This window comes from Aulonocara sp. 'chitande type north' Nkhata Bay, linkage group LG23 (assembly GCF_057382095.1).
Source record: "Aulonocara sp. 'chitande type north' Nkhata Bay isolate Kocher_YH1m ecotype deep benthic linkage group LG23, A_spYH_male_GT1.1, whole genome shotgun sequence".
In the NCBI taxonomy this organism is placed as follows: domain Eukaryota; kingdom Metazoa; phylum Chordata; class Actinopteri; order Cichliformes; family Cichlidae; genus Aulonocara; species Aulonocara sp. 'chitande type north' Nkhata Bay.
Genome location: NC_141365.1, coordinates 13,365,102 through 13,379,939, shown reverse-complemented (window position 1 = coordinate 13,379,939; position 14,838 = coordinate 13,365,102). Strand labels below are relative to the sequence as shown.

The 14,838-nt window shown below is 40.8% G+C and overlaps 2 protein-coding genes across 2 annotated transcripts; both read left to right on the top strand.

Annotated features, from left to right (window-relative positions):
- Positions 1-654: 654 nt before the first annotated feature.
- On the top strand, positions 655-3,042 carry LOC147301370 (uncharacterized). Its single transcript, XM_086282907.1, has 3 exons — positions 655-806; positions 932-995; positions 1,489-3,042. The coding sequence occupies exon 3, from the start codon at positions 1,493-1,495 to the stop codon at positions 2,576-2,578; it is 1,086 nt and encodes a 361-aa protein (XP_086139033.1). The 5' UTR covers positions 655-806; positions 932-995; positions 1,489-1,492; the 3' UTR covers positions 2,579-3,042.
- A 7,793-nt stretch (positions 3,043-10,835) lies between these two features.
- Positions 10,836-11,594, top strand: nfil3-4 (nuclear factor, interleukin 3 regulated, member 4). The gene has a single exon (XM_086283401.1). The coding sequence runs from the start codon at positions 10,836-10,838 to the stop codon at positions 11,592-11,594; it is 759 nt and encodes a 252-aa protein (XP_086139527.1).
- The last annotated feature ends 3,244 nt before the right edge of the window (positions 11,595-14,838 follow it).

Below are 14,838 nucleotides of genomic sequence, written 5' to 3'. Positions count from 1 at the left end.
TGTCTAATTAAAAAAAAATAAAAAATACAGGGAACGCTAAATTACAAATCTGGACTTTAGTGATTCCCTGCATCCTTCCTGAGGCTGGACTAGTGGATGACTGGACCCATTCAAAGTCCGTCCTGAAATTTAACTGTGAGCACGTGATTAGCAGTTATGTGCGCCATAACCTTCATTTAAGGAGGAGTTACAGGTGCAAAATCCATGAGAAGTTAAAGCTTTTGTTACAGTTCCCGCAGTCTCCATTTGAGAAGATGCGCCACATGCTGAGCAACACCGTGATGCGGAGCGAACTTTTTAATGAAAAAAAAAAAGAAGAAGAAGAAAAAAAGAAAAAAAATCTCTAAATCTCTCTAAATATAGCTCGTGCTTTCTGGGATTTGTTTCAGTGTTTTATTTCATTTCATCACGTCATTCAAAACAAATAGATAAATACATGTCAAACAAATCTCAAAGTCAAACATAATCATGTCGTAAACCAAACCATGTTTTCTACTAATGAGTAAAGCTTACTGAACAGTGGTGTCACAGTGCGACTGTTCTAGACACGTCGACCGATGTGCTGTAATTTTACAAAAGTAATAAGTAGGACGGTTGATCCAAATCGACTCATTTCAGTAACACCTGTTGGTTAGATCGTGGCCACACACAGCTCTCTTGGACTTCCGCACTCCAAGTTAAAGTTGCCAGATCGGTTTCCACAGAATGAAACAGACAGCACAGTGTGATTGGCTATCCGTGTGGCCTATATGTGCGCACCGCCCAGCAGCTCTGCTCTCCACATCACCGCTGATTGTGAGTGAATGGTAAGTTCAGCCCTTTCTCTGTTTCACCCCATGTAACACCCACAAACTTAAAAAAGATTAAGTCACTTTTCCAAGTGCTGCGCGTAAAACTGTATGTCGCTCTTCTTGTGTGTGTGTGTTTGCAGAGCTGCAAGAGACGCTCAAAGTCCCGGCTTCTAACAGTCCCACAGGTGTCATCCTTCCAATCAGGTCAGTGTCAGTTCAACTTTACGACGCTGTCTAATTCTAAGGCTTTAAAACGTGAACGCTCACATTCAGTATGCTCGCGTAAAGTTCCCTCGAGGCTAACTTTTAATGTATCTGTCTTAATCTTAAGAAGGTTAGAAACTGTTTTAAATGAAAAGGCACCGACACTGTCGTATGTGCCGACATCATTTAACGTTGTGGTGGAGTAAGGCTGTTTAGATTAATGCACATTGAATTTACAGATTATTAACTCGCCTTTCAACGTCAGTAAACTACGCGTTTCGTCAAATGTCTGAAGTACATTCAACTCAAAAATGCTCAAAATAAACGTAAACGAGTTTCATTCACGCAGATTTTTCTCAGCATTAGTTATGAATCGAAACTTATGCAGCAATCATTGCTTTAGGTGATTCAGGTGCAGCTAACGGGGTCAGATTTATGCTTGATGCATGGATGTATGCATGCTGCTTGACTGACACTTGTTTCCCTCCACTAGTGTCATGAGCTCCCCGAAAAGCCCTGACGGTGCCGGGACAGATGCTCCTTGCCAGCCTTCCTCCTCAGTTGAGAGCAGTGGGTACACGGACACGGAGCCTCGGCTCCTGGCTGGGACTCGGTCCTCCCTCCTGGCTCGACGTCTCATGCGCTTACAGGCCTACAGTAGCCACTTCACCCCCGTTACGCGCCGGAAGAGGGAGATGATCCCAGACGATAAGAAAGATGCCAGCTACTGGGACAAGCGACGCAAGAACAACGAGGCGGCCAAGCGGTCCAGGGAGAAGAGGAGGCTGAATGACCTGATGATAGAGGGCCAGCTACTGGCTCTGAGCGAGGAGAACGCCCAGCTGCGGGCTCAAGTCCTTAACCTGCAGTACATCAGTACCCTGAGCATAGAAAAAACCAAAGCACCCTCTCCCTCTGCGACATCAACTGCGCCTGTCCTAGCGCCCACTCTGCCCTTGTCGCCCATACCTCCCCACACCCCTTCTCTCTTCCAGGCAGGGATCAGGGCTGTGCGACAACAGGAAACTGCACTGAACCAGTATGAGTCCAAGCTCCCTTGTTTTGGCTCAACTAGAGGTCTTTTTAATCCACTAAGCCATCGCAATTGTGGGACACAGCCAGGCATCCTTCCTCTCACCGGCTCCGGTGTCCTTTCGCTCCGAGATAGTTTAGGGAGCGGAAGGTCAGGGGAGGTAGGAGTGGATGCCCAGCGCCAGGTCTCCTCCGTCGATGTAATCCCCATCTCTCCCAGTGTATCTTCCCCACCCGTCTCTTCCTTCTCAGCAATCATGTCCTCTCCTGACACTCTCCACCATGCCTCTGCGCTCTCGTACCCACCCCAAAACTGGCTGGTGCCCCAGCTGAACCACTCGGCTGTGTGTAATAATCTTCTTCTGCCCTGGAGGTCCTCCTACCTGGCTCCGTCGGCCGTCTACTCCGGCCTGCCTCTCCACTTACAAGAAAGGCAAAGCCAGGGTGTCGGTGTGGAGGCGCACATTCAGAGGGGGCTGAAGAGTCGGTTCAGCAGTGCAACGCCTGGTTTGTCTCAGCTCGGGATGCATCTCAGTTCTGGGGGACGCTGACTGGACAGTTTAACTGTTAAGGTGTAACTTACAAGAAGTTTTTAAAAAATCCCCAAACTTAACGTGATTCCATATGCGTCCAAAGGAGATGTGAGGTGAAGGCTTTTTCAGCTGTTTTTTTTTTTTGTTTGCCAGTAAATATGCAGTCCAAAAAGAATGAAACGTGTGCAGTGGGTCATAATGAAAATACGAACAATTAAAAAACGAAATAAACAGCCTTCACGTGGCCTATGTTCCCCGAAAGATCAGCCATGAACAATGTATTTTACCACGAGCTACACGGCACGATTTTCTGTGGTTTTATTCTGTTTGAATGAAGCTTTTGCGCTCCCGCTCTTTGTCTGAATTTGTTTCATACAATGAAATATTAATGTATAATGTAATAAACACACAAGCTGTTTTTTCGTTTTTGTTTTTTAATGTTATTCCGGACTTTTCTTTTTCATTCAGATTATTTAATTTCATTGCAGTACAGGTATTTCTTGTACATTTTTACCCTTTGCCAGTGATGAAAAACAAACAAACAAAAAAACACAGCGACTGCACCAGTGAAACTGTGCGTGCTGACTCGGTATTCCCCTTTATCCCCACTGCGTGATTTCCCAGCACAATTCGACTCGATGGAAAACTGAACGTTGAACCGTTTATTTGTGGGTCAGCAGCTCAGTGAGACACAATCCACCACATTTCAGTGAGACACCACATCTGGGTAATGTTTAAATCTTTAAATGCTATGCTTTTGTTAGAATAGGGTCTTTAATATATGAATGTATATCCATGCATTCGAATAGTCCTATTAGTCATTTTACAATCAAGTATAAAAGTAATGCTTTAAGTCGAAAAGTAAGTATAAAACTCTAAGAATATACTTAGAATATACTCTAAGTATAAAAAGTATTACTTTTATACTTGTCTAAGTATAAAGTACAAAATATACTTAGTGTATATATATATATATATATATATATATATATATATATATATATATATATATATATATATATATATATATATATATATTCTTATTTTTTAATCCCTTTTTATGCCCTTCTTGATGTAATCCCCCCCACCCACCAAAAAAAAAAAGAAAGATCCGGGTATCCTCTCGCAACAGGATCTTTCACTTGTTAGGCGAATGGAGCATCATGTCATCTCTGACCTGCTACGCAGTGCCATCGCAATCGGCTCTTAAATACCCATGCACGATCCCGAAGCCTCCAGCAGAGGGCGCTACAACACAAACGGTGTGGCAGATGGATTTCGTTTTGTGGAATAATTTCTGCCTCTCCAGTAGTATGTATGCATTTTTCACACATACACCGGTTTTAGAGTAAATAACTAAATAAAGTAAACGTAAACTAATATTAATGCTACCAATATATTCACATCGCATATTTTTATTCAGACTTCAAAGAAAGAATATTATTTTAAATTAAGGAGACCGGATGTTCTATTTTACGTGAGCTTATGTGACATTTGTATGCCTTCTCCTGAAACTCAACACACTCAGACACTGTTCCACATTTTGAGTGGTTTTAGTTTACAAAAGTCAGTACACATAAGTCTTTGAAGAAACTTGTGGTTAAAAAAGAGACGTGCCGATGCAACCCTATTAAAACCAAAAGATTAGTATCAGGCACAGCAGCAGCTGAAATAGCAATAAGGTTTTTTATTGTTAGTCACATCTAAAAAAAATGTAAGAAGACAAGCTCATCATTAAAACAAACTTTTAACCTTCCTGTGACCAGTGCCCAAACTGTGACCTGTATAGTTTGTGCGTTTGTGTGTCATGGGTTAAATTCTTTTCATGGGATATGTCATAAATGACAAACTGGTGACATGACCTATATTGTCAGACAAAATCATATCCTTTGACCCAGATTTAATTTGTTTGGATCTGGTCAACCCAATTCAATCATGGATTTGAACTTTACTCTCCTCTGAATAAATGCTTGACCTCCTTTCTTGAAAAAGGACGGCCTAAATTAAGGCATCCCAGGTGTTAAAGTTAAAAACAGAAAAAAAACGATGACTGAATGTCCTGTTTAACGTACTGGAACTCGTCCGTCATGGCTCGTGATGTCAAATTCATGTCTTTGTGTAAGACACGTTCCAGCTTTGACAAACTGAGTGCGTCCCAGTGTTCGTCCATCCGACACAGAGAGATGGACTGAAAATAAGTTTACGTGTGAGTTTAGAAAATAACATTTTAGCATAAAAGGAACTCTCTTTCAGCCCTTTGAAAAAGAAAGCATTTTTGCCTCCACGTGGACCTCTCGTGCTTATTTTTCTAACATTAAGGACTTACACGCATCACAACAGGAAGCCAAAAATCTGTCTACATGTGACACTGGCTATACATAGAAATGGGCGTTGAAGTAAAATTTCCAGTCACGACAAAAGCATGCATTTTAATTCCTGTGTCAAAGTCATTTTGACACAGGAATTATTATATTATAACAAAAGATTCTAAATTTGGACAAGAAGAAGATTAACTGAGCAGAGGCTTGAAATACACTCTCATAAGTCACAAACACTTCTGCATTTTCTGCGAATCTGAGGTGCCAAAGATTTATTTAAAAGTCACACATAAAGTTTTAGTCACGTCTCCTCACACTTATGCTTTACGCTAAATATCTGAACAACACAGAACTGATGGTCATATCATTACCTGGCTGTTGTGGCTTTTATCTCTAAAACGTCTCATATTACTAAGACTGCCGCAACTACTGCTGCGCCCAAGCTTTTCTGGAACGAGACATCAGGTATGTGACTGAATTTTAACATGTGGTTAAAACATTTCACTGAGCAAAGTATCATAGTACAGCTGCAGTACGAACAAAATGCTGTAAAGACGCTAACAATGCATTTACTCTAGAGATTTAAAAAAAAAATCATATAGCTTTACTAAACTCTAGGGCATTAGATGCATGTTTTCATTTAGTTTTGGCATGCTATCGACCAAATATGCCTAAAATTGAAAGCAGCATCATACAGGGGAGACCCCTGTGTGGGCAAGCCACTACCACCACAATATGATCGACATCAAGGAAAGCAGTCAGACACTTTTCATGCGACAACAGAGGTGGACAGCCAGAGTTAAAGACAGGAAAACAGCGCGTTAAAAAAGGCTGAGAGCAAAGCAAAAAAGAGAGAGGTGAGTGGGTAGGACTGAAAGCAACAAAGTATTATGATCCCCACTCGACTCATATGTGCATTAATTGCTTGACAGTGTCTAACAGAAGAGTTCGGCACTCTAAGTTGTACATTAGGGCAAGAGCGAGACCTCTCTGAAACAGTTCACTGGCAGCTCGACGGCAGCAGATCTTGTGGATACGCTTGCAGAAGGTAAGGCCTGAAGCACATTTTCTCACATATACTGGCACTGACCATGTATGTTAAAAGTAAAAAGACCGAATGAAGGAAATGGTTGAGGTGTTAGTGACTAAGGGACGGACATTTATCAACGCGTGCACAACTGGTCTTGCTGTGATCACAGCAAAACATAACTGTGTATTCTGTGAAATTGTCAGCTCAGCAAACCTTTGAATCGTTTCACTTCACTCGCGACCAAAAGCAGAATTAAGCAGCCAGACTTGTAAAGTGTCATTTTCTTAATTCAAAATGAAATCAGGTATTTATTCTATATTCTATTATCTGGTGACAGTTGTTTGAGGAAGAGGAAGTGTTTGCACTGTGTAACTATGCGCAAGAGGAGCACAGTTGTGTACATGGAGCTTCTCTACAGCAAACGACGTATTTCTGTTAGCTGTATTTTTTTAAATAATCTACCAAGGTTAGGAATAAAAAATACTTTTTGATGTTCTGCAATGACCTCACAGTTATATCAGAATACGAACGCTCTGGAGGTTATTTAGCTATCTCAGAAAAAACGAACGTTTGTTTCATGAAAGGTGAAAAGATATACAAAGTTAGAATAGAGCACAGAACAACAGTAAGATATGATGTTGGATGATCTATAGCTCATGTGAATTGTTGTATGTCATCCCTGCAGTTGTGTTTACGTGAGTCATTCAGTTTGTATCTGTATGTTTCTCTATTTGCTAGTGGAATTATTCAAAAAGTCCGGGATGGATTTGCATGAAAATGACCAAACGTGGGGCTCGGCCCAACTCAGAGATCGTTGACTTTTGAAGCCGAGCTAGCCCCGCATGCAGATCCCCATTTTTGGAGGGATTCTTTACCATTGCGAGGGAAGGCGAAACTGGATACTTCGTGCAATTTTAGCAAATCCGTATCAAACTGAAGTCTTAAAAAATGGGACAACTAATCGGGATGTTCTCAAAAACAATGTCACGAATGAATCGCTTCTGATCCAATCAATTCGACCATGATGTGGAGGAAAATGTCTTGGCCCGCTCTTAGATGCTGCGCTGTGCTGTAGATATGAGAAAGTGGGAGTTTTTAAACATTTATTAATTCATAAGTTACCAATCCATCATCGTGCATACTTCTCAGACTAAGAAGTGGTCTCACCCAAAGCTGAACATTTTTAATAAAATTCTACTTACTGCAATGACGATACCCGCGTCTTGGTCACTTAGTAATATTTTACACGTGATATAGTTGGGACATTTTGCCCGTATGAAGCCTGAGTTTGATCGGAGCTGCAAACATCACAAGTTTGCAGAAAGTGAAAGTGTGTTTTATGAAAGCATAAAATGATTTTACTTGTAAGTGAAGGTTCACTGTCCACTCAGAAGTAAATAAAGGTCAAGCACTTTGGTAGCAGCGGTTGCTAGTAACGCTCGCTATGAGCGACCGGAAGACTTCAAGTATAAATCCAAAAGGTTTCAAAAAGTAGTGCGATCACAAGTCTAGCACATTTATGCAAATGTTATAGCCAGTCATGAAGCTAAATGTTTATTTTGTGATACGAATCATAATTTGTGACACTTGAATAATAAAATGTTTATGTCGGTATGGCTGACTAAACAATGAGGAAAAAATATTTTTCACGTAAAGTCAGGAAAATTACAAAAAAGGCAGAACGCCTGATGTTTCGGAACATATTTACTGCATGCAAAGCATTGTGAGGATGGTAGTTTGTATTTTATCTGCTCATCAAGAAATGCATTGCATTACAAGACGGTTAAAAGCAAGAACGGAGGCGAGTTCTTTATCCACCCAACAGGGAATTCTCTCATACTAATGGCAGTTTCAAGGTGATGTGAATAGAGTACATTGAGGTGGAAAGCCACAGAATATGGACTGACCAACTTTTCCTATGAGCACTTATTTTAACAAAGCTTGGCAGGGTACAGAGCAACACAACAACAGATGTTAGAGTGTGAGAAAACGGATAGACACCAAAAGAAGAAGTCTGAGAGTTCCTTACTAAAAAGCAGGCGGGCTATAATTAGTTGATAAGAAACAGGTGCAAATGTGCAGCAGAGTAGAGAGCGGGGTTGGCCTCAAGAGAGATTTCACTCAGGAACCCTCTCTTTTTTTATTTTCTCTTTGTCTGTGTCTTCCTTTGTGATTATTGTTTTCGCTCTTCCTGCTGTTGCTTTTCTTTTTTTTTTTAATGTACAACAAGTAGTTTTTGTGTCAGACACCAGTTTGCAGGTGTGCACGTTCTCACACAGAAACACACGGGGTTTCTCTGGGCAAAGGTTTGAATATTTTTAACCAATGTGTACTCTCACCACTACACACACGGTACATGGCCTCTTTGAAACTACAGTTTTGTTGCCTCTGGCAAAGTCTGACTGTACGGTCACTCGACATGCTAAGAAAGTACTTTCATTTTGTACAACTGAAATTAAAAAAAGGCCATTCTACAGCCTTGCAGGGCATTGCACGGTAAGTAATAAGCTGTGAAGTTATTGTTTGCATTTAAGAGCATGCTATATGTGTGACATCCTGAGTGACAGCTTTTTTTGCAGCTCTTCTATGAGGTGTCACAATTGACTACTATCATAAAGTACTGTGCAGTGTATGATTTAAAAAAAAACACTTATCAGGTATTATATTGTGAGCAAGAATAAGGTGTGAATGAAACATCAATGAGTTAAAAGAGATAAGTGTAAGCCTAGCCTGTATGAGTCTATGTGTGTTTCTGATTGCACGTACAGGAGGCTGGCTGTGGTTTTTAACACATTGTTCACCCATCTTGCACAGCTTCCCATAAAAACCACCCACAAACCCACGTGAATAAAAGATAATTCATTAGCAGCAGTCAGTATTCCTCCTATTCTATTCATTTAAAGAAGGATTCGAGGTAGATGTACAGCAAAATGGACAAACTCTTACTGGCTGCACGTTTGTTCACGCAACAAAGTGACGCACAAAGATGAAAGTGCTGGAGAGGGGAAGCAGTGACTAGAAGGACAAGGCGATCAAAGAGGAAGATGAGGGGGAGACAATGTGAGAAACATGAAGCATTGTTTGACTTCACGTTAACTAAAGATACCTATGCGTAATTTGCATACGCCGAGCTTAGGTCACCTCAGCTGAACTAAAAGCCGCTTGGTGCGACAGCATCTTCTCGGTCGCGTAAAACCTCGCGTGAAAAGTTTCCGTTAAGAAGCGTTTTATTTGGTTTCACAGATATAAAAGTAAAAAGAGAAAGGCTCGACGAGTATTTTTATTTGGTTTTGACAACACAGATCTGTAAAATCACAAATGCAAACTCCTCTAATTTGGCTCCTCATCAGCCATGATGCAGACAAAGCACACTGATGACTCAGTATGGAATATGGAGCTAACACACAAAGCCACAATCTTGCCATTCTATGTATTGTTTCCAGCCTTATTATTTTCATACGTTTCATATTGAGACAGGTAGGTGGTGAGGCTAGTTCAGGAAAGGGGGTTGTGGGTCTCGAGGTGCTAGACAGAGTGTAATAAAGTACTGAACTGTAATAGCCTCTAAATATTTTTGGAGAGGAAAAAAAACATAATGGTATGAAAATGGTCATAGATGGACAGCCTCTACAGGCACGTGCAGCATTTTATACATTATATCTGATTTTTTAAAAAGCCCTTTATATCTGAACATTAGCCATTTATATGCTTAAAGCGAGACAAACAAACACAAAGTTGCAAATACACAAAGTATATGTGCCTCTATTACTCAACACATTATAAGATTAGGGACTAGCACTGCAACAGCATGCCGTTGTCATCAGCGGCTAATCTGTTTTCTCAGTGGTGCGATTAAACAGCTTGCCCTAACAATGTGACAAAAATATGGAGAAGTGTCTGCTGTTTTCTTTAACCAGACCCTGAAACTGCATCCGTAAGTGTAAGAATCCAAATGTAAGACATATTCAGATTATAAATGTGTTTAATGACAAGAATCACTCAGAGCGTTCAAACCTTCACCGAGGCAGCTCGCTCTGTGCGCGCGACTTCCTTTTAAGGGACTAGGATTGCATTTGGTGTATGTTCACCTTGTTTTCCTCGTTCCTTTAAAGTGCATTTAAAATATGTAATGGATAACGGGTACTGATTTGTAAATAACTAACTATATTCTGCAGCATATCTCTGATTAGCTCATTCTCTCTCTTGACGATACTTTCTTTAAATATTTAACATATTTGAGGATCATCTTGAAAGAAAGGCAGATATGAAATTAAAAGTGAGATCAGAGGTCAAATGTGACGTGATATTTGACCTTGAAGAAGAGGTCAGAAGTCCAAAGTAATATTTTGAATCCCCCTATATCATTTCTCATATTCCCTTATGCTGTCAATATAAACAACGGTAATTAGAAACAGTTTTAAACAGCTCTACGCAGCATTATTATCACGTCGACTTATCTATTGACCTTGAAGGAGAGGTCAGAGGTCAAATGTGACATATTTTAAATCTTCACACGGTACTTTCTATATGTTGACAGCGCACAGTACAGCTGTAAGGATACAGGAAATCGTCATGTTATTTGAAAAGAACCTCAAAGCATAAATATTTTGTGGTTCCTGTTTGTTTAATGTAAAGCTATATCTATAATTACCTCCACCAAGGACGTTTTTGGTAGCGTTTGCACGTGCGTCATTCTGTAAACGTGATATTTCAAAACGTCTTTATTGAATTCTGACCAACCTTTGCAGGAGTGTAGAGCGGTGTCACATTGACAGTTTGTTAAAATTTGTCTCATTATTCATTAAAAAACTGCAGAGTAGTTTCCTGATAAAGAACTCATTGCTTACTCAGCTGCTCGCTTCAGCTCCACTAACTGCTCTCCTCTATTCGATTTCAGGTCTCTGTTGTGACTCGCTCTTCATTTAGCATGGAGTCCCTACCGCTAGCTTTTCACGGGGGCCAAGAAAACCATGTTTTACACATGGAAAACGATCTGGTACGTAAAGGACCCCGTCGCAAGAGGGAGTTCATACCTGAAGAAAAGAAGGATGAGCTCTACTGGGAGAAACGTCGCAAGAACAACGAAGCTGCCAAGCGGTCACGGGAGAAGAGAAGGATGAATGACTATGTGCTGGAGACTCATCTCATGGCTCTGAAAGAAGAAAACGCCAGGCTCAGTGCTGAGTTAATGGCCATCAAGCTTCACTTTGGCTTGGTTCACCCTGCAGCGTACACAGGCCAACAAAGTAATCCACTGCAATGCCATTTCAACAGCAGCAGCCAGCCTGTAAGCACCACCAGCACCCACCAACAATCCCTGCAGAGAAACTACTACTGGGGTGGTAGAGACTCTTCTGTCCTGCCCAGTCACCAGCCTTCTAACTCCTTTCTGATCCCTGCATACGCCCTTCATACGATGAGAGGCTATTCGTATTTCAACAGACCAGCTACTAGCGGCTCTGGCATCCTCAAGCCCCTTGTGCTTCCTCGAAATCTCCTGCCAACCCATTCCCCTCATCCCATAGGTCCTCTACTGAAGCCCATGGCAACAAGAACCCCCTCAGATGAAGAGGAGGAGCAGCAGGTTCCAGGGCTGCTGTCCATGTCTTGCCCACCTCCGCCTCATAAAATCATCGCCAGAGCAGGCAGAGTCCATTCTCCACAAAGACAATACATGTCTGACTGACTGTGAAACACAGAAGGACGAATCTAGCGTACAGCTTCATCGACCAAGAAACAAATGTGTTATTTCTTTTTCAGTACTGTCATACATGCCTGCTGACGATGTAACGTTATTGCTGGGAACTAACGGCTCAAGGTGCGCAGCCCTTTCAAAATGAGAACTTTTCAAGTGTGTGCAGCATGCAAACCTCCCCCCCTCTCCACTTTTTGTTCCTACAGAATCAGCTGTCAGCTCTAAGTTGCTGACCATTCCCATTGCAGCCACATAAAGAACATTCTAAAGTAGGAGTACAATTTTTTCCATACAGTCCATTCATGCTGTTTAACTTCACAGAACACGATGCTGTGGTGTTTGTGCAGTTCGCTGTTTGGTACTTTCCTGAGAAAGTATACAAAGAATAAAACGCACACATGTGGGTCAGTGACGATAACAACACACGCTCACCTTTGCCCACCACTCTCAGTTCAGAAATCTGTTAATGTTATGCAAAACTGTGACTGAGCTACAGATGTGTGTCCGGTGTCTCGATGTTTCACTGGTGTTAATGCAGAATTTACAATTAAACTTCTCTGTCATCATATCACACACTGCCTTTACAAACTGTAGGCCACAGTCTGCCTCCAAACGGAAAGAGTGAAGTATAAGATGATCTGTTTTGCCGTGTGAGCAGATGTAGTCATGTTCTTCCATACTGTGCCCACAATTTTTTTTATTGTTCCATTAACCTTCAGAACCCTGACATTGTTTTTAATATTTTTACACGTAAAATTGATTAAAACAGATGAATAACAGCATTTTGAACAAAGTCTTTGCTTTATTCTTTGACACAGTGCTCACAAAGATAAAAAACACTTCTCTGACTTGAACCATGAAGATTGCCCACCCCTGGGCCTCTGTGTCCATGCTTAAGGTTTTTTGGGGCTTTGCTAATAAAGTGTGACAGTCTAACCTCATAGAGATAAAAACAGAACTATTGCATAGGATTTACAAAAACAGTAGCTGTGACCCCTTTCTTGGATTTGGCTTGTGTTTCAGTGTGTTTTTGAGTCAGCAGCCAGCCACCCCGGCTGTAGCAGGTTGCTGGCTCATTGCCTGACAGTGCTGCTGGCCAGGCAGGCAGCCAGTCCCAGTGGCTCAAAGACAAACTCAAAGAAACATTCAGTGTCAACAGAGAGACAGCAGCTGACTGCAGATGAACTCTTTTTATAATATCACACTACTTTAAAATAACTTAACCAGCTATTTAACATCAATTACGAAGCAACATCAGATAAGCAAAAGTAAATTGGAACTTGGACTATGTTCGGAAACAATTTGCATTCAATAAAGAGTGAGCAATAGAAATCCCACCTGTTTGCTTGCTTCTTATTTGTCATAATTGTCTCTCACGGGTAACGCCTAACTTTGTTATCAGCAGACATCCAACTGAAATAACAGGCAGCTGTTATTCCCCTTAAGCTATTAGCTGGGTTATATTTCTCATCAAGAGTACAGCCAACAGGAGTCTGACGGACAGCTAGCAAGCTATAAGCTATTTTTTTTAGCCTTTTTCAAATAGGAACAGTGGACAGAAAGAGGGGGGAGGCATGCCGCAAATTATTTTTACGCGCCCTCAGCCATACGGCATTGTGGTCGCCGACTCATCCCAGTGAGCTTAAGCAGCGCAGGAAGCTACTGATCTGGTGGCTAAACAAAACTTCCATGTAGTTAAAACAGAGAAAATGTGGTAATTTCAGAGTGAGATGCACTTACAGGTTTTTAAAGCTGCCGAAGTACTCGTGGTGCTCTTTAAGCATTTGTGGACATTAGATTAAACAAATAAAATAAAAAAATAAAGCACCGGAGGGATTTTTTTCCTAAATAACTTTGTTTTACCTCTGGGCTACACACAGCCAGGGTTATGTTTTAGCTGATCACCAGTGGTTCTGATCTATGAGATCTGTTATTAAGACTAGTTTATGATATATTGTTTTCTTTTTTGTAGTGGTGAAATTGAAGTGATCAGAAAAAACACTAAATAAAACTTGGCTTTCTAAAAATAGTTTTGTATGAACACAAAACTATTACAGCAAAGCTGCACTGCTATAGTGGTCAAGGGACCAGAACAGCAAGTTCAATTTCAAGGGCTGGAGGGAGGTGGGGGTGGCCTAAGTTTATATTTGGTGAAACCCTGATTGAGATATACTGGTGACTTCAGTTACATCAAATGAAAGCAAGCAAGTTACAGTAAAGCAACATATAGCATCATACGTGTCACCACAACTGCAGACAAAGTCCGAGCTGTGACCTCAATCACAGCCTCGCTGGGTCAGCCCAGCCAGAGCAAGTGCTCTAAACAAAGATCTGGTTGCTGTATGACAGTTTGATCTTTTGAAAAGAATAATGAGCAATGAATGAATCATGATTATTTCTCCTCTCTGTACTGGTTACATATCAATATAGTAATCAGTATATTATCACTAGACTGGGCCAACGCAATAACTCAAAGGCCCAGAATTTTCCATTTGCACACTGTCATCACAGTCAGGCATACTGAAATACTACTACATATAAAAACAGTGCAGAATTATATCTGGGTTATATTGTTTGTTTGTTTTTATTCAGTGGCAGACAGGCTCCCGTGAGACTTCATGCCTCTCAAACATAAAGAGCAGACACTGTTTATTTTCTATTTAGTAACTTCTATAATTATCATGTACAGAACCACTGCATATAAAATTAGCAGAGACATACTGAAATGCTGTAGGCTATATTTTATAAGCATATTTGCTGCCTATTAGTTTCCATTTGTCTGTAGATTTTTCTCACATCGAGTTTTAGTTTATGCTCTTTGGTTTAGCTTCTGTTTGACATTTTGTGTCTTGTTTAGTATTTTCGTTGGACTGGAGTTTTATTACTGTTCGACTCCTTGCGTTTAGTACCCTCTTGTATGTTATGTGATTCCCCTTTTAGTGACTTCCTGTTTTCTTCTGTTAGTTATTAGCCTCTTGTGCCTCACCGTTGGTTTTGTCTTTCCTTGTTATTGTCTTAATTTGTTTCAGCTGTGCGTTGTTACCCTGCTGCTTGTACTCTTTTGGTCTTCTTTTGGTCTTCATATTTGTGCATGTTACATTTTTATTATTTTTTAAAGGTAACATATTAGACTGTAGCCTAAAAGTAAAACAGTGCTGGATGAGCAACCATCATTTCAACTTCATATCTAACTAAAAATAGAAAACTAAGTGAAGAGAAAACTGGGTGAGCATTT